The 25,397-nt window shown below is 36.6% G+C and overlaps 4 protein-coding genes across 4 annotated transcripts in view; 2 read left to right on the top strand and 2 right to left on the bottom strand.

The window, feature by feature from the left end:
- The first annotated feature begins 327 nt into the window (after positions 1 to 327).
- Positions 328 to 4,323, top strand: LOC21406378 (mitochondrial uncoupling protein 1). The gene is made up of 9 exons (XM_024169163.1): positions 328 to 688; positions 1,604 to 1,822; positions 1,924 to 2,002; positions 2,241 to 2,374; positions 2,479 to 2,577; positions 2,661 to 2,765; positions 2,920 to 2,994; positions 3,290 to 3,376; positions 3,676 to 4,323. The coding sequence occupies exons 1-9, from the start codon at positions 605 to 607 to the stop codon at positions 3,709 to 3,711; spliced, it is 918 nt and encodes a 305-aa protein (XP_024024931.1). The 5' UTR covers positions 328 to 604; the 3' UTR covers positions 3,712 to 4,323.
- A 5,606-nt stretch (positions 4,324 to 9,929) lies between these two features.
- LOC21406377 (E3 ubiquitin-protein ligase ZNF645) lies at positions 9,930 to 14,520 on the top strand. The gene is made up of 4 exons (XM_024169157.1): positions 9,930 to 10,471; positions 11,087 to 11,393; positions 12,208 to 12,266; positions 12,929 to 14,520. Exons 2-4 carry the CDS (start codon positions 11,139 to 11,141, stop codon positions 14,103 to 14,105), a joined length of 1,491 nt encoding a protein of 496 aa, XP_024024925.1. The 5' UTR covers positions 9,930 to 10,471; positions 11,087 to 11,138; the 3' UTR covers positions 14,106 to 14,520.
- A 4,117-nt stretch (positions 14,521 to 18,637) lies between these two features.
- Positions 18,638 to 20,984, bottom strand: LOC21406376 (reticulon-like protein B12). Its single transcript, XM_010103525.2, has 4 exons — positions 20,631 to 20,984; positions 20,169 to 20,349; positions 19,065 to 19,276; positions 18,638 to 18,958 (listed from the first exon to the last, which is right to left on the bottom strand). The coding sequence occupies exons 1-4, from the start codon at positions 20,695 to 20,697 to the stop codon at positions 18,789 to 18,791; spliced, it is 630 nt and encodes a 209-aa protein (XP_010101827.1). The 5' UTR covers positions 20,698 to 20,984; the 3' UTR covers positions 18,638 to 18,788.
- A 3,825-nt stretch (positions 20,985 to 24,809) lies between these two features.
- The window catches only part of LOC112092604 (ataxin-3 homolog), a 19,341-nt gene continuing 18,753 nt past the window's right edge, over positions 24,810 to 25,397 (bottom strand). The window contains exon 3 of the mRNA XM_024169158.1: positions 24,810 to 25,397. Coding sequence (XP_024024926.1) covers positions 25,105 to 25,397 — 293 coding nt within the window. The 3' untranslated portion in view covers positions 24,810 to 25,104.

The raw sequence follows: 25,397 nt of genomic DNA, 5'->3' as shown, positions 1-25,397 counted from the left end.
TTTTGAAGTGTAATTTTTGAGTTGAATTTGAATTATAACTTGAGTTGAAGTTATAACTTGAATAAAGTTAAGTAAAGTTGAATAAATTTAAAACTTAAAAAAATATGAACTTAAATAAAATTGAAACTTGAATTATTTTTTTTTAATTTTTTTTTTTTTTGACAAAAAACGACCCCAGAATATTTTCAAGGAAAAAAAACAGAGAAAAAAAAGGGATAAAAACGACCGCACGGAATCCATGATTGCAATATGCAAAACGGTCTAAAAAGGCAGGTTTCGTAATGTAAATGAGGCGGCCAGGAATGTGAGTGACGAAGAAGAATAGCACAACAAGCAGAACAGAATCATAACAGAGTAATAAAATGCAAAGTAAAATATAATAAAATAAAAAAGAAAAAGACCCAATTGCGCAAACTGCGATTTGGGTTTTTCATTTCCCGAGATTCTCGATTTCCAAAACCCAATTTGGCTTCTTTCTTTTTTTTTTTTCCCTATAATATAAAAGCCCTAATAATCTGCTTCACGTTTCACTCCTTCGAACTCGCATTGTACTTCTCTTTCTTTCTCTCTTTGCGTTCGCTCGGTCATCATCTCAAATTCAAAAATGGTGGCCGATCAGAAGGCGAAATCCGACATCTCTTTCGCCGGAACTTTCGCGAGCAGCGCTTTCGCGGCTTGTTTTGCGGAGGTAATAATACTGATCAACCAATCAACTAATTTCATCTGTGATCAAACTTTGAGAAAAACTCTGAAATTGCGATCACAGTTCTCTTTTTTGAGTTGTCAAGTCATTTTCTGTTTGTTTGGACAGAATTTCACGTGTTTGTTTGGATCTTTTAGCTTTGTGATCTTTGAGCTTTTTCGTTGTGTTTTACCCCGTACGTTTCATGGTCAATGACCAAGTTTTCCTTTTTTTTTTTTTAATGTGATTTTACTTTGTAAGATTCCATACATATGTAGAATTGCGCATAGTTGGTTTTTCTGAAATTTTTTGCTATGCATCTGTGAATTGAATGTTTGAATAATTTGTACATGTGGGTGTTATTTTCTAAGCGAATACGAGAATTCGAATCTCTCTCTCTCTCTCTCATACAATTTAGGTTGTTGTGATCATGTGATCTTGTTAATGGAATATTAATGCGAATTGGGAGTGATTCATTGGATGGTAGTTCATTCGAGTTGAGATGATCTGATTAAATTTCAAATCAATTAAGTTCGATCCAAATTGATGGTACATGCATACTTGAATTGCTTCCGGGATGTTCAAAAAAACATGTTTGACATCGAAATGTTATTGCACTTTATGGGTTTTACTGGAAATGGACATCATTTAGCTTGATGCACGGTGAAAACTGAAAGCATTTTTCTTGTTATTCTAAATAGCCTTTTAAGTATCAAGTGGGTTATAAAGCTCTAAAAAACCTTTCTTATTATTTTTCAGTGCTGAAATTTACTTTGGGAAAACTTTAAAGGTGAAAGTTTCGGCTTTTTGAGTGTTATGAAAAACGATTGAGTTCCAAGTTCTGATTACTCTACTCTCTCTCTTGTGATTTTTTTCTCTTGGTGCAATTCATCTTTTATCCTGTGCTTGAACTTGATGCAGATTTGTACTATTCCTTTGGACACTGCTAAAGTTAGGCTTCAGCTCCAAAAAAAAGCTGCTGCCGGTGATGGAGTGGCCTTACCGAAATACAGGGGCTTGTTGGGCACAGTTGGTACCATTGCCAGAGAAGAAGGTCTAACAGCACTATGGAAAGGAATCGTACCAGGATTACATCGTCAGTGCCTGTTTGGAGGCTTACGAATTGGATTATATGAGCCTGTAGGTGTTTTACTTTTTCTCACACATTAATTCTTAATGAAGTTTATAATCTGAATGTTTATTGTTATCTGACGCGATCAAATGAACTGTGTGCTTGACAGGTTAGGAATTTATATGTAGGAAGTGACCATGTCGGAGATGTTCCTTTATCCAAAAAAATACTTGCTGGATTAACTACTGGTGAGCAACGTTTTGCATGCTTAGTTTCAGAATAAAAATTGTGTGCTGACCCTGAATTTATTTGTTTATTGCATTTTACCATTGTCTGTAATATCAGTGGGTATTTGTCTTCCACTTTGGAGTTGGTTCTTTTCTCTTTTCTACCTAGGCTTAAGAAAGATAGAAGGATAGTGATACAGACAGTGTTATGAGATCTCTTATATTATTTCTGTCATGTGGATCCTCGTCTTCCAAATAGGTGCTCTAGCGATTACAATTGCCAATCCAACTGATCTTGTAAAAGTCAGACTTCAATCTGAAGGAAAGCTCCCTCCGGGGGTGCCACGACGCTATTCTGGTGCATTGAATGCTTATTCAACTATCGCTCGACAGGTTATCATTTGAGCTCCACTTCAAGAAAAAAAGGCAATTTAGCTCTAGCAATTTTTGTTTCTATGCTCTAATTTCATTTTTTCTGACTTGTTTCTGTCTCTTAGGAAGGAGTTGGGGCACTTTGGACTGGGCTTGGACCCAACGTAGCGAGAAACGCTATTATTAATGCTGCTGAGCTAGCTAGCTATGATCAAGTGAAGCAGGTACCTTTTCTATTCTAGAACTCTTCCTTTTCTTTTGTGATATAAATGATTTCTCTGTTTCTTAATATGTCTTTTCAATGCAGACAATTTTGAAAATTCCAGGGTTTACAGATAATGTTGTCACTCATATTCTTGCTGGTCTGGGGGCAGGTTTTTTTGCTGTCTGTATTGGGTCGCCAGTTGATGTGGTAACGTATCTGCATTAAACATTTCTCATTTGGGCAGTTGCTTCTTTCTGCTGTCCATTTGTTGTTAACTTGAAACATATGGTGTATCGGTTGTTGTCCAATTGCTTGTTGCTGGTTTAATTTATTGTTTGGCTTTTCTATTTTCGTTTTCCAGGTCAAGTCAAGAATGATGGGTGATTCTACTTATAAAAGTACACTTGATTGTTTCGTCAAAACTCTGAAGAATGACGTATGTCTCCTTTATTCCAACACTTTTTTTTAGCAATTTCTGTTTACTTCTTACTATAATTATGTTGTATAATTCAAGCAATTAAGTTGGGAGTGTTTTTTCTAAAGTCATCTACTGCTTTTAAGCACTTATGTATCTTTATTTTGAACTTTTCAATATATGTTAAACATTTTTTTTTCTCTTTTTCTGGTCACACGAAGACCTAGTTAGGTCCTCATGTTCTAAACTTGTGTTTAGATAAGAACCGGAAGCATCATTAAAAAAGAATGTTGAACTCAGCTTCTGTGGTTTGCAGGGACCTTTAGCGTTTTACAAGGGTTTCATACCTAATTTTGGACGGCTGGGATCATGGAATGTGATTATGTTTCTAACGCTAGAGCAGGTATGAATTTAATCTGGTTGCTCTTGGTCGCAGTGTGATAATCTTCGCCCTCATGTTCTCTTTATAACTATATTCCGCTTCCTAGCAATGAGGAGTTAAGCATCAATCTTGTATTTTTGTAATCGGACCAAAAAATTATTTCAGGTTGAGATACTTGTGCATCAGCATATATTGATCTTCAATTAGTTAAAAGTACACTAGAACTACTGAACCAGTTGGTGGAAAAAAACTGAACTAAAGTAGCCTGATTTTTTTTTTTAATGGCTTTCTCACTTACTATGTTGTTCTTTTGATGACAGGCTAAGAAATTCGTAAAAAGTATAGAGTCATCTTGAGCTCTGAGGAGATAATCTGTGCCTACAATTTGGATTTGCCAAGGGTTAACACCTACATCAAAGTGGAACTTTCTTTTTAAAGGAATAATAAAGCCTTTGACTTCCTCTCGTTTTGCAAAGAGAGGATTAAAAGTGATAATTATTGAAATCATAAGCTCAAAAATAATTGTCATTTCATTCGTGGGGATCATAATGTTTTAGTTGTCAAGACTTTGATGGGTTGTAGAATCCAAAATTTTTCTTGAAGTTCTCTAATTGTTGTCTTTTCAGGGAAACTGTTAATTATTGAGCTCATTTGCTCAAAATAAGTGTAATTAATTTTGGGAAATATGGGGATTTCCCTGTCAAGACTTTGATAAATTGTGGAAGCCAAATTTGTTTTAAGTTTCTCTAATTGTTGTGTCCCTTGCTGATATTTTTACCAGCCTTGACACGACAATCACTCTCTATGATTGATGTCCAAATAAACCAAGGTTTGTTTGTTTATGAGACTTTTTGCCCTTTAGGAAACAATTTTCCAACATTACAATTTAGACAGGAAAACTAAGGTAAAGGAAACAGGAAAAAATATAAATTAGAAAAAAAAAAAAGGACGAATGAGGTGTAAACTGTGAAAAAAAGGACCAATGAGAAGGTGTAAACTGTGAAGAGAATCATGTTGGTTGTTGGGCCCCCCTTCTCAACCATTTGCATTTTTTTTTTTTTTTTTTTTTGAAAAACTGTAGGAATGGCATTAAGGAAATCAGTACACAAGAAGCTGGATAACCAGCAAGGGAGGGAATCAGTCCAAGTGGCTGAATCTCCCGCCAATAAGCCAACTTTGGCTAAAACATGTGCAGCCCCATTAACAGAACGGGGAGCAAACTTACAAAGGCAATCCATCTCATCAGAAATATTACAAATATCAAAAATAAGGGCAACATGAGAACCCGAAAAACAATTGACTAGCATCAGTTCCTGCAACTTTAACCTTCCAGTTATTTGCCGCTGCAAAAAGAGCAAATCATCACGCAGGGCATGGCATTCAGCAACAAAAGGCGAACAGACCCCCTCATGGCGCCTAGAGAAAGCACCCATCACCACTCCGTTGCCGACGCGGATCACACCCCCCGTAAAGAAGAAGTCCTGAGAGTCTTTCACTGCAGCATCGACGTTCAGTTTAAGAGTTCCAGCTGGGGGGGCCTCCCATGTGGAAGGAGAAGCCGGTCCGATTGTAGCAGGGGCTGAATTAATAACTTGGCACTTCTGGAATTCTGAAATTAGGAGGCAGGCGTTTTCCAGTCTCTCAACAGGCTTAATGGTATCATTGAAAGCTGAATCATTCCTATTCCTCCATATGCCAATTGCTTCTTTTTTTTTTTTTTTTTCCATCATCTTCATGAACTTGAAATTCTCATTCGTATTGGTTATAGTTGCATAAAAGTAAATAGGAAATATTATACTGACATTCTTTTAATCTACAATTTTGATGAGATTTTAGTGTGAAATTTTTCTTTTTTTTATACCGTTTGGAGCCTATGACTCCCGTTTACTCAAGAAATATTAATCATTAGAGTTCAAACCTTAGTGGACACACAGCACACATTCACGCAATTGCTAGATTTTAGTGTAAACTTTTTTAAGTTTAGGAGACTGCACTAATGTAGCTAATTCAGTCAAAAAGTGTCAGTGTAATATTATCAGAATTAAGGTGTCAATGTAATTTTCCCAGGGAAAAAAAGGGGAAGTTTTAGCTGAAAATCTCTGATTTTACAGAGAATGCTTAGGACAAGTGATGGTTGATAAGCTCATATAGAATTTCAGTAAGTCTTGACTAAAACTGATTTCGGTAGTAAGGATTTGAAAATAGGTGCCTTGAACTTCGAGTATGTGCTTGAATTACTTGAAACGGAGCTTCATAACTCAAGTTATAGATTTTTAAAGTTCAGTTAATAAGTGCAGGAAAATTATACAGGAACAAGAATTTTCAGTCAGTTTTGACCTGTTTTTAGAAGCTTTAAAAGAACCAAAATAAGGCTTTTGATAGCTTATTGGAAAGGTCTCTGAGTCTAAATAATGGCGAGACAGGTTTGGTAATTTTTGTAGTGGCTTAGAATATTTTATATATATTCCCATAAGAGGTGTTGAACTATTTTTATGTAGGAAATGAGAAAATATTAGGTGCGTTTGGAAAAATTTCATGCTTTGGTCTCCCAAACCCCAATAAAACTTTTCAGTTGGAGATAAGTATTATACTTAAAACAATGTTTATTCATTATCTCTAACTCCTGCAACTTTTTTCTTATTATTATTTTTAAAGTTTCACCTAAACCTGAAAAAAAAATTCAAAGAAAAAAAGTTTTTCTAGCAAAACATGTCAGTAAAAACGGTTTATAGTACATAATTATTATTTAAATATAGTGTAACTATTAGATATTAATTAATAGGTCTAATATATAATCTCTTTTCAGGCCCCTGCTTGGCTTGAGCCGACTCTGCACATATTAAACAGTGCATGTAAAACGTGACAAAAAAAATAATATTAATATTTCTCGTAGAAAATTGTTTCATACAGAAAAATTGTCGCCTAAATTGTAGTAACGATAAACATGGGACCGTTTAGGGTCCTTATTAACTTCCGTAACGTAGGAACTTGAAATTCGAGTAAAGTTTTGGTAAAGTGCTAAGATTTTAGAAAAGTTACGTGATACATGAGGCCTTTTTTTAAAAGAAAAATTACATTTTATTAAAATATTGATAAACAATCATCTTGTTAACCCATTAGAGGGACAAATGCATGCTTGAGGCCCGAAACTGAAAAAACACATCGGCACACTAATAACAAGCGGACTGAAAGCTCGACTAGAGAAAATTCCTCTCTTCAACATAAGCTATCGAGTACTGGAGGGACATATCGTCAAAACTCACAGAAAATGGGCATCTACACAACATAGAAAAAATTCTAACCGGACCAAGACCACCCTATCGGCATTAAGGCGAACACTTAAATCTAATAAAAAACAACAAATTAGACGAGAGTCGGGTGGAGAAACCACCAACCTTATTACAAACACAAAAGTGACAAAAAGAAAAAAAAACATCTGACCACCACCGGTAGAAACCTCCAGTGAGGGGCGTCCAACCAAAGGACCATCGAGAAAGTTAGCCAGTGAAGAGATCTTAGCTACCAAATAAAAAACTCCCCTGAGAGATACATGAGGCGTTTCTATACGGAAAGTTAAGCTGTAAAATATTATTGTTACGTTTAATGTAACATAAGTTACGTCGGCATTTGTTCACATAAATCCATACCAAAACTAAAATAATTCATCTAATAAGATATATGGACAATGGCGGAGCTAGGATTTTGATTCAGGCACATAAACTAAAAACTTGAAAAATTCTAAAACAAATCAACTCATAATATTTTTAGATGAATAGTATATATAGACTATTAAACATACTTGGGTAATAAAGATTTTAGCAAGTAAATTAAATAAGAAAAAGTATTTAAGAGATACATAGTACCTATGAGAAAATAGTAGCTACGAGTGCCAGAAGGAGAAAAAAAGATCTTTAAGTTTAGAGGACACATTTGAATAAATACATATTATTTTAACAAGAGTAAATTAGAGGAATGTGTGTGTGAGAAAATCATAATTGAGAGGTTGTTTGAAAAAAAAAAATTCTTAATTAGGGACACGTTTTGAGAAAAGTATTTTAATGGGTCATTTTTTATATAGCTTGAATTATATTTAAAAATATTTTAGAAGGAACCAATTTGAAAGAAAACTGTGTTCATAAGAATAAATTATAGAGAAAAATCAATTAGTTACATTTTAAAGTATAAGATTTAATAAGAAAAAACTAAAAGAACAATAGAAAAAAAAATTATTTGAGATTGAATTTTGTGAGGATATATTTAAAACTTTTATTGATAAAGGGGGCATATATGAAAAAGTTTTGAGAAAACATATACTAAAAGTCAAATATCAAAAATCCAGGGGCATATGCCCCCGAGCCTCACGGCCCTCACCTCCCTCCGCCACTACATATGGACCATTTCTTGTGAGCCCATGGAAACATGATCAATTTACAAATATGCCAAGTCCAATACCCGTCCTAAATTGCTAGAACCAGTTGCACACATAAAATGAAAAGAGAGGACTGAAATAGCACAATTAGTAGAGTGGATAGTAAATTATAGCACAATTTTTTAAAACATATACTTTATTAAAAAAAAAAAGGCGGACTCCAGTGGCAAAAAGGCTCCCGTACTATGACATGTTTGAAGGAAAGCTTAATCCCATATGTACGCGGCCTTTACCCCGAAAGAGAGGCCGTTTCCAGGATTCAAACCTTAGACCTCAGGTGCAAACGCAAGAGCTCCCACCACGGTGCCAACAACATTAATATCTTAGGCTTCCAACAACATTAAAAAAAAAATTACGTCTAAGTCAGTCTCTCCTTCCCCTTTTAGTTAGGTCCACCATGGCCGACACCTGTGCATGAGACCAGTAGTTGTCGTCGGCGACCAGTGACCAGCCGCCGTCAACGTCAACAGTGACCGGTGATTAACGGTCAACATCGACAACTGATAAATACTGTATTATCGACAACATTATATTATCTAAAAATTTAGCCACCAGCTTCTACGACTGTTAAATACTGTATATACTGATAAATATTATATTTATTTATAAATATCATATTTACAAATAAATATAATACACCAACGACTAGTGACTTTAAACATTGTATATAAGTGTTATATACGAGATGATAATGTTTAAGGATAATAATAAAAAATGATGTTCGTAATGAATTTAATTAAAGTTAAGAATCTTTAATTAAAACATTACTAATACATGTCATTCCCATTTAGAATGGAATGGTGTTATCCACACTGTTAATATGTCGAGATATTGAATGAGTGTATTTCGCATAATGAGATTATGTAGAACAAGGACACAGACACAAAATGAATTTCTAATAATTTTCGTTAAGTATAGAAATTCTAATTGAGTCTACCGATGGTCATATATAGAATGATCTTAATCCTGAGTTCTTAATAAACTCCTATTTATGGATTTGTGTCTTTTGATTTACTTGGTATGGATTTCGAGACCCTGAATCCTATTCCTTGTATTTTGGAGACATGATGAAGTAGGTAGCTAGGAATGTTATTATACGAGATGAAATTCATTCCTTCTTGAGAAAGAAGCAGATAAATAATTATCTTGAATGTTGATTCGGTACTTGGATTAGTAAGAGCGCTCTAGTTCATGCATCTGTTTTATGAATCGTTATTTATTAGAGAATTAATGGTACTCAATGATGAAGATATAATTAGAGAGGTTAACGGATTTTACCTAGCTCTAAGTAAGGATTATTTATGGAGGATTGATCTATATGCAATGACTATATCAAATGGACACTTCACAGTTTAGAAGTAATTAATGTCTATAATTTTGAGAGTGCAATTCCAAGTTTATAGTGGAGCAACTGTTAGAATTAGTAGAATTAATTAATTAATTAAAGTGTTTAATTAATTATTAATGTTATTGGATTTCGAGATTATAGGTCCATTAGTCTTCGCGTCGTCATAGTAATTATACAAGACACAAATGGCAAAATGAGAATTTTAGAATTACGAAATTCTAAAATTAAACACTCGAAAAATAATTAATTAAGAATTAATTATTATTTAAATAATGAGATTATTTAAATTTGAATTTGAACACATCTAGATTTATCCATTTAAACTTATTTGATAAGTTGTTCAATTTAGAATTCAAATTAATTTAAGTTTGACTTAAATTAGAATTAGAATTTGAATCAAAATTGGACTGCATGATAAATGATAATTTATAAAAGAGTAGGAGATTTTGTTTCAAATTTAAATAGGAAATAATTAACAAGTTTTATCTTGGAGATAGAAATTAGATTTCTTCTAAAAGTTTGACTTTTACTCTATAAATAAGAGAATGATATAAAATTTTTGTATTATTTTAGTCTTTAAACTTTATATATTTCTAATTTTAATTTATAATTTTTATAAATTTTACCAAATATTTAATACAAAACTAACGTAAGGATTGAAATTAAAATAAAATAAAATTTTAGAGATTTGAAAAATCAAAAACTAAAATGAGATTCTACCTAAACTTGATGAACCATCTATAAGAATAACCGTTAACTTAAAATTGATAATTTTTTTTTAAAAAAAATCTGAAAATATTTTTAAACAATTAAAAAAAAAAAACAAAATAAAAAACTCACTCTCTCTCTCCAGAGTCTCTCTCTAAACTCCCGTCGATTCCCTCTCCAAATACGAAGACCTCGCCGCCGCGTTCCTAGCCTCCTCCACCACTGCTCAGATCTCCTACGCCTGCACCTCCATCGACTCGTTCCTGCACTCCCGCTCACCCGACCAGTCCCACCACTTCTTCTCCTTCACCTTCCCAACCCTAATCTGTAAAGCTCTTCGGCTACGACGACGCCGTTTCGTCATCCTCCTCTCCGCCGTCACCAACGTCATCATCATCATCCAACGGCTGGATCGACACCGTCATCGCATACAACGAACTCGATTTGACCAAGAAGGTCTTCGCTTTGCTCGCCCCCGATGGTGTCCTCTTGAGCTCAATCTCGACCGTCGATCGCCTCTCGCTCGTCAAGTACGTCTTCCCCAACTAGCAGTTGCCGGAGTTGGCCCAGTTTGTCCTCTTCTCAGAGAAAGATTCCTGGGTTATATCTGATCTTTGCCAAATTGTAAAAGGTACGGTTAAGGAAGATTCGATTAAGGGTTCTGTTTATCATGTTCAGCTTACTGTGTTTGAGTGTTATCTGTTTTGGTTTGCTTATTATCCTGTTTGTAGAGGAAACAATGCGAATTCTGATAATAATTCGGTAGTAAGAGGAATAGGAGGTTCAAATTGGAGAATTGCTTCTTCCGTTTCAGGGTTCTCAGGGTTGGGAATTTTTTGGTTTCTGAGAGAGAGAGAGAGAGAGAGAGTTTGGAGAGAGTTTGGAGAGAGAGAGTGTGTTTTTTAGTTTAAGTTTTTATTTTTATTTTTAATTGTTTACAAATATTTCAGATTTACCAGTTTTTAGTTAATTAATGTGAAGGATAAATGTAACATTTTATGTCTTTTGAGACGTAAAAAATGACCTATTAGAAAACGATTTTCTAAACATCGAGATATCAATTCAAAATTATAAAAAACAGACGATTATGCTAAAACACAGGCTATCAATATGATATTTTCAATAAAAGGGGCCATTATTGCTGTAACCCCTTTATTCATCTTGTAGTAAAAATTAAATACTTTTGTAGTACTTATTCGGGGTGAGAAAGGAACTGATTTCATTGTTGTGAAATTTGATTGAAAAGTTGAAGGTGGGAGGGGGAAAAGATCGAAGTACAGGTCATATTAAGGAGGAAGATGCTTCAGATCCGGCTTAGCAAAACCCCATCTGTAGATGGTGCAGGAGGGGCGAAGCCCTTGCCGGTGGATACAGTGACCGTGGCATGCCCTGACCACCTAGTTCTTGCTGATCTTCCTGTAGCAAAGGGCATAGGCACAGCAATTGCCGCTTCTCTTGTTAAGACCGTAGGTCGGAGGTCGCGTCGCCAGCTTGGGGAACGAGTCCACTTTTGTGTTCGCTGTGATTTCCCAATAGCAATTTATGGACGCCTGGTATGTACTGTTTGATGTGGTTTTCTGTCTACCTATTTCTGTTAAAACTTATGTTTCTTTGTTGGTTTTCTGTCTTCCTAATTCTGTCTGTTAAACTAAGTTCTTTGAATATTCTTTTTTTTTTTTTTTTTCCACAATCAAAATTCTGACTAACCAATGCTTTCTCAACACAAGGGAGGGTAATATTAAGAAGAGTTTGTAACAAGGGAATTTCTAGAAAATATATTCAAGTAATCTGAGTGCGCTTGGAAATTAGTTTGGAGGTTGATTGGAACATTTATACTGAAAGAAGCTAGGGATGAACATTATATCTAATTTGAGCTTAGAGTTACACTGTTCTTGGACAGTAATTTTCCCTTGTTTCCAGTTATGTAAAATACAAGGTTTCTTTTTTATTTATTCTCTTTAAATGTTTGCAACTGCCTTCTTTGGTTTCAATTTTCAAAATAATATTAAATACAATGAATGAATAAATAAAACTGGGACACATATTGAAAGATGATACGTGTTTTGTCAGTTTGCCCAATCGTGTAATCTTTCCTTGTTTTATTACATTTCAAGGTTCTTCGCTTTAATGGGACATTGGGTTAGGGTGTTGTTCTGAGGTGTAGATATGGCGCTATTTGAGAATCTATTCTGGGAAAAGTGGCTTCTATCTTACTAATATAGCACAAGTGAGAAATGATAGTAATAGTAATACTGTTCTTGTTACCATCTTTTTTTTTTAAGCTTCCCAAAGATTATGTTTTAGAAATTAAATTACGACTATATACGTAGACCTAAATTCACAACTTACGAGCTTAAGTTCTTGCAGAGTCCTTGTGAGCACGCCTTCTGTCTGGATTGTGCTAGGAGTGATTCAATTTGCTATCTGTGAGCTCCCTGAACCTTTTTATATAATTAATCTACAACATCATTCTGCTACCTCTCGTTTTCCTCTTGAGTGCTTTTCTTTTGTTAGTTAGTTGTTGTTGTGGTTTTTTTTATTTTTTTATTTTATGTATATATATTTTTTCATATATTGGCTTGCTGCAAATTTGGAATTTAATTAGTGTTTCGCATGCTGTATTGACTATTGCATGTCACCCTGATGGTTTATGTTGGTTTTGAGGGAGGTTCTCTACAGTCTACCTCTACTCCCCATTGGACGTTACTGTGGCTGTTTGAAAGATAAATGATAGCTTGCGTTTTTTCACTAAATCGATCCAAACAAAGTGGGATAAGGCTTTTGGGAAAGGGTTGAGTTGCAATCTTTTTATATGTTGTCTGGACATTTAACAGTTAGAGTCCAGGTCTGTTGTGCTCTATGTCTGCATGCTACGTACAGAAAGTAAATTAAAATTCAATCATTGGGTAGTGGACACTGCTATTTGGTCTGTGAAAATATTTAGAATAGTTGATTGATGTTTCAATACTACTTGATTGAGAAGAATGTGAAATAATACATAAATAACTGAGAAGTGAGTCGTTTGAAGAAGTAACATTGATAGCTGATGAATCACTTAATGTCTTGCTTTGTAATATTATGTACACAGCTGTGATGAACGAATTCAGAAGATACAGACAATTAAATTGATGGAGGGGATCTTCATCTGTGCAGCCCCTCACTGTCTCAAGTCTTTCTTGAAGAGAACAGACTTCGAGGCTCATATTCATGAGAGCCATGGTGAGCTTCTTCAGTCAAATGTAGAGAGAGAAGATACTAATGAATCGGAAGCTCAGAGTGTCAAACAATCTTCAGCATCTGATACTACGCTCCGAGCGCCGCTCAGGCCGGGCTTCTCTCCTAGTTCGAACTCCCAAGTTCATGATCGAGAAGACAAAACTCGTCGTCAGCAGACTAGAGAACCATCAATTCCTAGGCCAATGATACAGGCCAAACCACCACAAGCTTTTGGGCAAGGACAGAATAACCCATCAGAAGCCCAACTTGACTGCCGACACCAAGGGTTTGATAGGCCTGGTCCTCACAACCCCTTCCAACAACAAAACTTCGACTCACCAGGTGGTCCAAAGCAAGAATCCGGTCTATATTCAGACAAGCAGCAAGGAATTCTGTCTGATACTCCATTTCCCGACTATCCGCCTATGCATGCCTTTCAGCCACCCAACAACTATATGGTGCCGGTCAACTCAAGCCAGATGCTGAATCCATCCTCTGCACCTTTTGGTTATCCTCCTTTCCCAGGTGAAGGATCTCAAGCATTCTATGGTGCTCCCTATGACATGGCTCGCCAAGATTCAGCACCAGAAGTAGGATCAGAACAAGGGTCATTGTTGGGTTTTCCACCAGGTTCTGCAGGGAGCATGAACTTCCCAGCTAACTATCATCAGCCTTGGAACGCAGGACAGCCTGGTATGCCTTTTGAAGCTCCGCATGGAGGTCAAGATAGTTTCACTAACCTCTCAGATTCTCAAGGAAAAGTTCCATATTATCAAGGAGAATTCAGACGGAGTCCAAGGGGATTGGCTATGAATCCACCTCCCCCGCATATGGCCAACAAAGGAATGGAACCAGTGCAGGCTGGTCATTCTGTGGATCCAAGGGATGGAAAGGGTATATTAGCACCACAGCCCCTGCCACTTCCTCCACCTCCCCCACAACCTCACATGTCACAGCCAAAACGCAAGTTTTATTCTGATATGGGCCGAGATGGACAAAGCTACGGATGGCAACACGAGAACCGTGAGAACTATGGTGGCCAAGACTAGTGTAGAGAACATTAGGCCTTTGGATTATTTTAATCCTTTGCGAGTAATATTACTTTTATTTTCTCACATTAACTTATTTCAATTAATCTATGGTCTCCCTCTGGGAGCCTCTTTGGCTTAGTTTTAACTGCGCTTAGCTAGCATATGGCTTGCTTATTCCTGGCCTTTATCTGGAGCAATTTCTTTTTGTTTATTTTTAGGAAAACTTTAAAGCGCATCCCCATTTGTGGGAGCAAGTGTTTTTGACCGTTATATTAAATTTTTAACGGTCAAATCTGTTTAGATTCGTATTAAAAATTTATAGCGTGTCTCACAGAACTACTCTTGTTGTTGGAGCGGATCTACGTCGTTTCATTGCTTTATTAATATAATGGTCACTCAGTACTTGCTTAAGGAGCAAGTTGACGATGTCCCTTTTCTTTTTCGCCAATAAAGCTAACTATTTAATTACTGATGTCCAAGGAATTGAGCGTCACTAGAGCTTCAATAACATTGATCATTAGCATAGCATTCCGCAATCATACAGGAAAAAACAAGTACAACGATTTAGTGGGTATTTTGTGGGTAAATCATTCATCATGTACAAGTAGTTCTCATGGTGAAATTACACAGAAGCAGTGCTGAAACTTTGGACGGGCCGCCCGAGACCACCGAAAAGTCTAAATTTTTGTCTGATGACCGAACCCGATCTGCCCGAAAATGCGGGTTGCCCGACCCGACCCGAAAATTCCCATGGACGGGCTTCGGGCAGAGGAAGCCTGCCTGTGCCTAGTCGGGTTGCCCAATGCCCGACCGGCTGCCCGAAATTTTTTTTTTTTATATTATATTTTTATGTTGTTGAAATAAGTATTTGTATAATTACAATGTGTAATTGTGTATATTACAATTTGAAATATGAAAGGAACACACGACACGAACGAACTATATAAAAAAAATTACTTCTTCATTGATTTTTAAATTTGTAATTCATGATTGCCTCATTAAAAACCTTACCAAGAAAAACCCAATGGGGATAAAAACTTGGTAAGGAAAAAAGAGTGCAATCATTGTGGGACGAATTACAAATTTGATGAACTTACAAAGTCTATACAAGATTACAAATTACGATAAACACTATACAAATTAGAAATTACAAAGTAAATAAATATTTACAAAGAAATTATCAAGATGAAGCAGAAGGCTCATCTTGAAAATTAAAAGTTAATCTATCAAATTCGTCGATCCATTCTTGGTTTGCCAGTGAGATTGTATCGTGTAAGCGTTGGTCGGAACGGTCCCAATCCTTGATGCACACCAAAGCTTCAACAATATCATGCTGCAATGCGTTTCTCCGTTCTTCAAGTATTCGGCCAGTTGTACTGAATGCTTGTTCGGCTGCAACGGTGGAGACCGGGATTGAAAAAATATCCATTGCCAGTCGTGTTAGGATCAGCCAAGTTAATGCTCGTGCCCTCCACCACTCAACCAAATCAACACCTCACTATTGCCTACAACTAAGCCCTCACTCAGGTACGCCATTAACTCGTTGAATCCGCCGCCACCTCTTGATGAAGATCCACTTCCACTCCCAGATTCTTCTTGACCTTGACTCGTCGTCGACGTCTTCTTCTTCTTCTTCTTAGACAATCCGAAAACATTCAAGAATGAATGCGGATTGTCGTCTCGTTGTTGCGGTTGTTCAACACGAAGTGTGTTTCTAAACCTACTTTTGTAAGAGATATATAGAGAATATATTTTTTCCTTTATAATAGGAAACTGGTCAGTAGTGTCTATAGCTAAAAATTCACCTAAGTTATCTAATCCACTTTCTAAACCTTCTAATTTTAATCTAGGGTCAAAAATAACACCGAAACCATACAACATGGGTAATTTAGACCAATATTTCATTAAATTTCTTTTCCATAGAGGCAATAGGAACTCCTAAAACCTCATGTGTCCTAAGTTCACTAAATAAAATAAACATTCTTAAAAGTTCTCGTAATGCTAATGGTGAAGTTGGGTAATAAGTTCCACTAAGCTTTAAGGTAACTTCATGAAATCTACCTAAAAAGTTATACAAAAGTTCGGTAATTTGCCAATCAGTTTCATCTATAAATCTTGTTCCTAATTTTGCACTAACATAATTTGTTATAACATCTTTATAGGGGATGCATTGTTCAAGCATTATGTAAGTGGAGTTCCATCTTATGGGCATATCTAAGGCTAATGTTCTAGGATTTTGATTGCATGCTTGTAGAAATCTAAACCAATCTTGTATTCTTTGATTACTACCTTGAATCCAAGCAATGTTATCTCTAATTCTTTTAATATGACCTGACATTGATTTTAAACCGGACTTTACTATTAAATTAATTATATGACATGCACAACGTTGGTGAAAAATATCATTATTACTAAATAAACTTAAATCATTTTCAAAAAGTTCTATTGCTTTAGTATTCGCAGTTGCATTATCTAATGTTATGGCCATTATTCTATCTCTTAAACTATATTCATCAATAACAGATAAAATTGTGTTATATATTAAATTGGCAGTATGTGATCTTATAACACATTTGAAACCTAAGATTCTCTTATCCAAATCAAAACCTTTATAATAATGTCCGGTTACAGCTAAATAATCCTTGTTGGCAACGGCGGACCAAATATCCGCCGTTAACGCAACGCAACCACTAGTAGAGTGTAGAAGGTTGATTAATGCTTCATTTTCTTGTTTATATAATTTTAATGCATCTTTCCTAAGAGTAGTTCTAGAAAAAAATTGTGCATTAGGATTATGTACAATTTTAATATAACATTGCCAATTTCTTTGTTCAGGAAAACTTAGTGGTTGATCTAATGTGGCTATTAATCGTGCCATTTCCATACGATCAACTTGCGGATCGTATTTCTACGTGCTTAGCCCGCCGGTTTGGCGGTCAAACGATAATTGTGTTTGGCGGAGTTGATCTCCGCCTCCTTGCTTTTGAAGACACTTTTCAAAGTGCCTTCTTAAGTGTGTAGTGCCGTGAATAGTGTTACCTTGTAATTTCTCACCACAATATTTACATTGAGCTACGTATTTAATGTTACCGTTATTGTCGACGTCCTCGAATGTGTTGAAGTGCTCCCAAACTGCTGAGGTGCGCTTGCATTTCTTCTTAGAACTTGCAACACTTGCACTAGCACTACCGCTTGCCTCTCCTCCACGGCCACTTGTGCCACCACCATTGCGTCCCCGACCTCTAGTACGTCCACCAGGGGCCGGCTTTGCAGTTTGATCAGCATCTCTTTCCATAGTTTGCGATTCCTGCGATTGAAAAACATTAGGAAATTGCCATTCTTCGATGTTGAATTGGGCATCAATAGGAATATCACCACCACCACCATAACCAGAAGAAGCCATTATGAAAAATAAGAGAGATTGAGAGCGCTTTGAGAGAGCTTAAGAGATATCTAGATTCGAGAGAGATTTAAGCGAGATTAAGAGAGATTTGAGAGAGATTAAGAGACATTGAGAGAGATTAAGAGAAATTCAGAGAGATTAAGAGAAACTGAGAGAGAATGAGAGTTTTGGGGTGAGGAAAATGGTTGGGGGGAGGGGGGTATTTACAGGAAAATTTTTGGGTTGAAAAAAAAAATTTTTCCCCCAAAAATTCGGGTCCAACGGCTACAAAATTTTCGGGCAGGTCGGGCAAAATTCGGGCAGTTCGGGCAACGGATAAAAATCCGACCGTTTGGTTCAAAAATTCGGGCAAAATTCGGGTTCGGGTTCGGGTTCGGGCAAAATACCGTTTTTTTCAAAATTCGGGCATTTTTGGGCTAACGGTAAAAAAAAATCGGGCATTTTTCAGGCACGGGTCGAAATTCGGGCAACGGTCACAAAAAATTCGAGTAATTCAGGCAGTTCGGGCAGCTTCGGGTATTTGCCGGAAAATTCAAAAAAAATCCGGCGAACGGCGGGAGAGGATTCTCCACGGCGGCGGGCTGTCGAGAGGCTTACCATTTTCGGGCTACCCGAGCCCGTGCCCGAAGAAAAACATTTTCGGGCGGCGAGAGGGGCCTGCCTCCTGTGCCCGAAAATTTTCAGGCATCGGGCATGCCCGCCGCCTGAAAGTCCAACACTGCACAAGAAAATTCAAAAAAAATCCGGCGAACGGCGGGAGAGGATTCTCCACGGCGGCGGGCTGTCGAGAGGCTTACCATTTTCGGGCTACCCGAGCCCGTGCCCGAAGAAAAACATTTTCGGGCGGCGAGAGGGGCCTGCCTCCCGTGCCCGAAAATTTTCAGGCATCGGGCATGCCCGCCGCCTGAAAGTCCAACACTGCACAGAAGTACTTTGTGCTGAATTATTTTTATTTTATTTTTTACTATCCCTTGAAACTTGAGCGCATGATTCAATACATCATTCATTTTCTCAATGTTTTCTTTTCTAGACAATTTTTTTTTTTTTTTTCCTTCTTGAAGTTGAACCAAACAGCGTCCTTAAAAAGGAACTTTTAAATTTAAGGATTGAAAATTAAAAGGACGAAAATCCAAAATTATGTATATTTTGTTTTCCAAAAGAACAAAGAGGCAACATCGCACACTCAACCCATCATGTTGATTCATGGCATTCTTAGCATCGTCGTAAATTTCCGCCCAAAAAAAAAAAAAAACGAACGAAAAGGAGAGTGAAAATATACAGAACTTGAGAGGTTGAGATCAACTTAGTTTTCTCTTTTCCAGAACCCATTTTTGGACCTTGCTGACACACTTCTCATCCACGAAAACATACAGTTGCTGCAATTTCCTGTACTCCAAGATGATATACTTGTCGATATGATCTTCAAATCTCTCATAGAGAGCTGGAATTGTTAAAATAATGACAAGACCTGCCGCGGAGAAAATCACGAATAATGAATCATTATCAAATTCTTTCACATTGATGATCTCTAAACAAAATAAAACACTAAAGTTTAACCGATTATTGAGACTTACTGGTGTAAGCCAAAGTAAGAAAATCAGTCATACGACCAACAAAAGCTATCAGACATAGATATCCAGCTACTTTGAAGAACAACCTCGAGTCTCTACCGAGAGCAACGTCCTGGGAAACTGATAGCAAAGTATTTACATGAGTGCGGATGAATGATGCCGCTTCATTTACCATTTCTTCCGACAAATGCAATTCCGGCAGTGGCGGAGCTGGTCTGTTCAGAATAACAGTGCACTTACTTAAGTGACAATGTTTTAGCATATTGAGATCGACACAAAAGTAAAAAAAGAAAGTTTGTTCTAAGCATCCAAATTCACAATGACAAGAAAGTAACGACAGTTCCAAAAAAATAATTGCTAAACTTCAAGTTAATAGGAAGTAGAATATGAACCAAGTGTTGGCAATATTTGCACTAGAACTACTAATACCGCGAAAAGAAAAGCTAAAACAGAGTTCTTAACCTTCCAGTCAAATCTTGTGAGACACTAAAAAAAAAAAAAAAAAAAGGGTCAATTACTTCTTGCTGTTGAAGACTCGGAGAAAAAAGAAAATGCAATAAACCAACTCTCGACTCAAAGCAATGAAATTTCTCAGACAGTGCCCAACACACGAATTAAATACAGGTAGATAAAGACTATCCCTTTATGATACTGATTCTGATACCATGGCTGATTAATTATTATAACCAATACCCTCCTAATGATGGCAACAAGAACTTAATGAAGAATTCATATGGTAAATTTCTATAGAAATTGAAGCAAGCGTATAAAAGCAGACAAGAAGAGCTCAAATCATATAGGCAAGGAGGCGGCAAATCCTTACTTGTTGAATGGAGTTATACTTTTATTTTCAATATTGGAAAGAAAGAAGGCGTTAAGAAATAAGAAGTGATAAAACTACACAAAAGAGTTAACAATTTAACCGAGGAAGAAATAAATTCTAGTATTATCCCCAGGAAAAACATAGGAAATACATAAATGCTGTATGATAATGAATTCCAGATATCCTCATCTGGAAATGCAGTTTATTATGTCCTTTTGACATTAAAATGCCATCACCTGACAGGCAATTATAGTCAACAAGCACAATTTCTTTTTTTAAATTACCTGTTAAGAATTGCAGCAGATTTTGCCCACAGGAAGAGAATGACAATGAGGAGGAGAAGAACACAAGAGACCAACGACAGCAAAGTATAACCAGATTTCTCAAAAACCACCCAAGCTGCTAGAGTTACTAACAATATCCCAACTGTCTGATTCTTTTGTCTCCACAAAATCACATCTGCAACTGCTTAACCAAACAAAAACTTTTAAGCCTTTAAACACAAAACCTTAGCAATTAGATCAAATAATGCCACTAGATCAAGTAAAAGAGTTTTAATGTGATTAATCTAGAAGTTACCATCATATCAGTGATAAAATAAATAAATAAATAAAAACCACTGACACTTGGAGAACCCAATCTGCAATTTAATGTCAACTGAAGACTGGAGCTTCAATAAATGGACCACAAAACCCCCAGATTTGAAAAGTAAGAAAAATTCACACAATTTGATCGGGTGGACTTACATAGACCTCCTCCGAGGATCTCATGAATTGTTCTTTGCCTGTTAAACAATCGATCTGAGGAACCCATTTGGAAGAAACTACGAAAATTGGAGCTTTAATCTAATTCAGATCTCTAAAACCCAAATAAGAACAATGAAAAGAAAAGGCAGCTTTGAGATGATCTTGAAAACCAAGAAAAGCAATGGCTCTTGGACTTTTTATCCAACTCTTTTTTTTCCCCTGAATACTAAGAATATAATATACAATATAGGAATGACTGTTGAAAGGTATGGTTGGTTGGGTCACAGCTTCCAGCCTAAAAGCGGCATGCTACTCATAGCTTTTCTCGCTTTTGATCTATTCATCTTTTGTTTTCTCCCACCATATTCACTGTAATTATGTGTAACTATATATATATATATATATATATATATATATTTGCATACATAATGACTGGTAAATTGAAATATGCGTCTATGTATATATACGTCATTTACATGTTTAAGAAGAGAGAAAGATAGAGAGAGAGAGAGAGTCGGAACAAGGGAGAGAATGTTTCTTCCGTTTTACTTTTAGTGACCGACCATTTGAACTGCTTGCGCAGGTTGGCTGTCTTTTTCTTACCATCCTTGTCGAGCTCCAAGGGTATTGTTGTCACTCCAATGGTATTTTACCCTTCTGCGAGGGTATTATTGTCCTTTACAGTGGTTGCTGGGACGGCATTGTATGGCCAAGGACAACAATATTCCGTCGTAGAATACTGACCTTCTCGATGCTAATAAAAAGAAAAGAAAGAAAGATGGTACAGAGTCAGAAAAACTAGGCGCCCACCCACAGGTTTCTTTCCATCGGCCTTTTTCTTTGGATGAATAACTCTATTGTACTTTGTTGGATTCAACAAGGTACATTTGTCACCGAAACTTCAACAGTAGAAAAGAGTTGAAAGAAACTAACTAGTGATTCCATAATGCAAGTATCATTCATAAGTAGTGGTGTCAAATGGGCAGGATCGTTCATGAACGTATGGTCCAGCATGTAATAGTGTTAGATTTGGTATATATGATACTGTTACAGGTCGTGTCAGCTCGATACATTTGATGGGCTAGGGTTGGGCCTCAGCTTCTCAGTCCGCGGCCCAAGCCCGACCCTAGCTCGTGAAGGCCTGCGGGCCGGCCCAAGCCCAGTTCAGCCCAAACCCAAATTCGGCTTTTGTTCGACCCGGCCCAGGCCCACGAAAAAGCCCTCCAGCCCTTTTCTGATTGTGACTGTTGGGCCCGCAAAGGACCAAACAGTCACAATCCAAAAAATATCTTAAAAAATTCTTATAAATATCCCTTAATCTCACCCTAAATCTCACACAACAATTTACTCTCAACTTCTCATCTTACTCTCATTCTATCTCTCATCTTGTCTCTTTGATTTTGATTCTAAGTTTTTTTCTTGCGATCATTCAATTTCTTGCTCTTTCATTTACAAAGTTTAAGTTCAATCAATTTTGAGAAAATGACCGCATCAAATTTTTCTGATTTTACTGCTCTTCATAAGCTTGGTGATGAGCTATTTTTCGAGGATAAAATGATGCCTCCCAACCCCACCCCTACTGAACCAGAAATTCTCCGGTGGATAATGCTTCAGTACACAACGAGGAAGTTGGAAAACACACAAAGGGAAAAGACCGCGAACTTCTCATGCATGGCAGCATTTCACAGATGAGCCCCGACCACATCTAAAATTATGTGAAATGAAAATTCGTACGGTATGTAAGTATTGTAAAAAATATTTTTCTAATAAAAATGGTGGGGGTACTGGTCATCTTGATAGACATTGAAAAGTATGTATACCGTTGCACCAAGGTGGGAGTGTGGACTCCCGCTAACAAACACTATCACTCACATCACAAGGGTTGTAAAATTTTATATACGATGAACAACGTGCTCGTGAGTCACTAGCTAAATTTCTAGCTTGTGCCAAATTATCTCTTTTTTTTGCAGATGATGCGTCGTTCAAAGAATTCATACAGACGGCCTTATGCCCGCAATTTAAACAGGTAAGTAGAAACACAACTCATTCTGATTGCATGAAGTGTTTTATGCAATGAGACAATCTCTTGTTGATAATTTTAGGACTTTTAATGCTACTGTATCTTGTACTTCTGATCTATGGTTAGGGTGCAATAAAACTGGATATTTATGCGTCACAGCGCATTATGTTGATGATGAATGGATTTTACAAAAAAAGATAATAAGTTTTCATTTATGTCCATATCCTCATAACGCATCAGTTATTTTTGGTACAACAATGAAAATTTGTGAGTTTTAAAGTTTTAACTATTACTTTTGATAATGCGTCAGCTAACACGGTTGTAATTAACATGTTTAAACGTAGTTTGAAACCATCGTTTGGGGGGGGGGGGATTTTTCATCAACGGTGTGCGTGTCACATAATCAATTTAGTAGTTCAGGTAGGAATTGAACATATTTTAGCTAATCTAACAAATATTAGAGAATATTTATCCTTCATATCTAGTTCTCGAGCTCGGCTCCAAGAATTCAAACAATATTGCAGGAACAATCAAATGCGCAAGAAAGTTCTCAACTGACGTGATACATAGGTGGAATTCCACCTATTTAATGTTGAAGGATGCACTCCCGTATTCACAACTCATCACAACGTATGTAAACAGTGAGAACGATCAACTTTTAATTTTCGATACAAATTGGAAGATTGTTGAGTATTTTTTTAAATTTCTAAAAGTTTTTTATAATGCTATTGAATTACTTTCCGGAGTTTGTTATCATACTGCACATTTAGCTTTACATCAACTATTTAATATTTCAAAAACATTTTCTTATTATAGGGATACAGTACTTTTTGAAAATATAGTTAAGCTAATGGAAACTAACTTTAAAAGTTATTGGTCAAATTGTCCTATGTTATATGCATTATCAACTATTTTAGATCCTAGGTGTGGAGTAGATGAGACTAAATCTTTGATGACTGCTACAGTGAAAAATTTAGGTATTTATATGCAATTAACTATTTCTGACGCTAAGAAAATGTTAGAAAAGGTATTTGATTTGTATGAAGCAAAATACATCACAGGTAAGAAAGAACAGGGAACTTCGACGTCAACTAGCAGTTCGGGGCCTAAAGGCTCGTCGTGGAGTTTCTTGAAAAAGAAAGAGAAAACGACAAGATCGTCATCAACACAAGCATCTACCGAACTGGTAAAATATTTTGAAGTAAATTTTATAATCGATGATGACAAATTGGACATCTTACAGTGGTGGAAGAGCAAGACCAATCGTTTTCTAATATTGTTTGTAATAGCTCGTAACATTTTGACAACTCTAGTGTCAATGGTAGCATCAGAGCAAGTATTTAGTGCAAACAACCGAATTCTTAACGAGAAAAGAAGCAGAATGCATCTAGATATCTTAGAGGGGCTAATGTGCGTTAAAGACTAAAAAGATGCCAGAAGACGAAAACAACAATACACAGATGATTCAATGCAAGACTATTTTTCTAACTTAGAAATAATAAAATCTTCTGTAAGCACTTAGGTTTTCTAATTTACTATTCTTAGAATACTACACTCTTTTTTTCTTCGCTAAGGTTTTGTTCCTATCTCCCCATGGGTTTTACTTGATAAGATTTTTAACGAGACAGTTATTTATGTGTACTTATTCGTATTATCTCAATTCAATAAAACCACATCTTTTGGAGGTATATGATATATTTTCTTTTTTTAAATTAAATTTTGAAAAAAAAAATTACAAGGGCCAAGGCCGGCCTGTGAAGGGCCTGGGCCCAGGCCCTTATGGACTAGGGCCGCAGGCCTAGACCAGGCTTGAGATTTTCTCCTCAGGCCCGGTCTTGCATATTTTCTTTTTTTAAATTAAATTTTGAAAAAAAAAATTACAAGGGCCAGGGCCGGCCTGTGAAGGGCCTGGGCCCAGGCCCTTATGGACTAGGGCCGCGGGCCTAGACCAGGCTTGAGATTTTCTCCTCAGGCCCGGTCTTGTACTATGTAGGACAGTGCCAGGCACAGCCCAAGCCCGCCATGAACCTAGAGTTGGACGTGCCGTGCCGGCCCGGCACGTTTGACAACTGTATTCATAAGAAAGTAAATGGAAAGTTCTCTTGCAAGGAAATTAGAGAAAATACCCTCCTAGATAAATATTTAGAATTGAAGGGAGAGTAAAGGATGAGGAAAGATCTGATTATCTCAATTCTGAAACCTACAATTATGGTTGGCAAAACCCAGAAATTATGATCATCCATTTGCAAAGCTGGGAGGTCTTATTTGTTCAAAGTTTACATACAATGTATAAAACTCTAAATGTAGCCTTGGCAGACGAATGATGCAGATGTGTATACCCCCCCTTATAAAATACAACAATCTTGAGCCAAGGATGTGTGTACGGCTACCTAAAACATGGATTATTGTTCTCCAACCAGTAAGATGAATTAAAAGAATATAAATTATTCTTTCTTATTCACTTTTGTCTTTGCTGCTTTGGTTTTCATCCTGAGGTAGAGGAGCACCAGCTTCAGACTTGCTCAATGCCGGGGAAGAATCCATCAGACTGGCAGCTATGGCAGCCTTCAAGTCATCGTCTTCCATCTGCGAAAGCATTTCCACTTCTCCAGAGAACAGACCGTTAGGCTCGTTCAAATTTATTGTCTGAGATGGATCCTGAGTAGAGTTACAGGATTTAGTTATCCTCTCAGCATCTTCAGGTGTAAGCCACTGGCCGTAACCATTAGAAGCTTCAGAAGCAGGAA

The sequence above is a fragment of the Morus notabilis genome, unplaced genomic scaffold (assembly GCF_000414095.1).
Source record: "Morus notabilis unplaced genomic scaffold, ASM41409v2 Scaffold5, whole genome shotgun sequence".
Lineage (NCBI taxonomy): Eukaryota > Viridiplantae > Streptophyta > Magnoliopsida > Rosales > Moraceae > Morus > Morus notabilis.
This window is presented reverse-complemented; position numbering and strand designations above follow the sequence as displayed.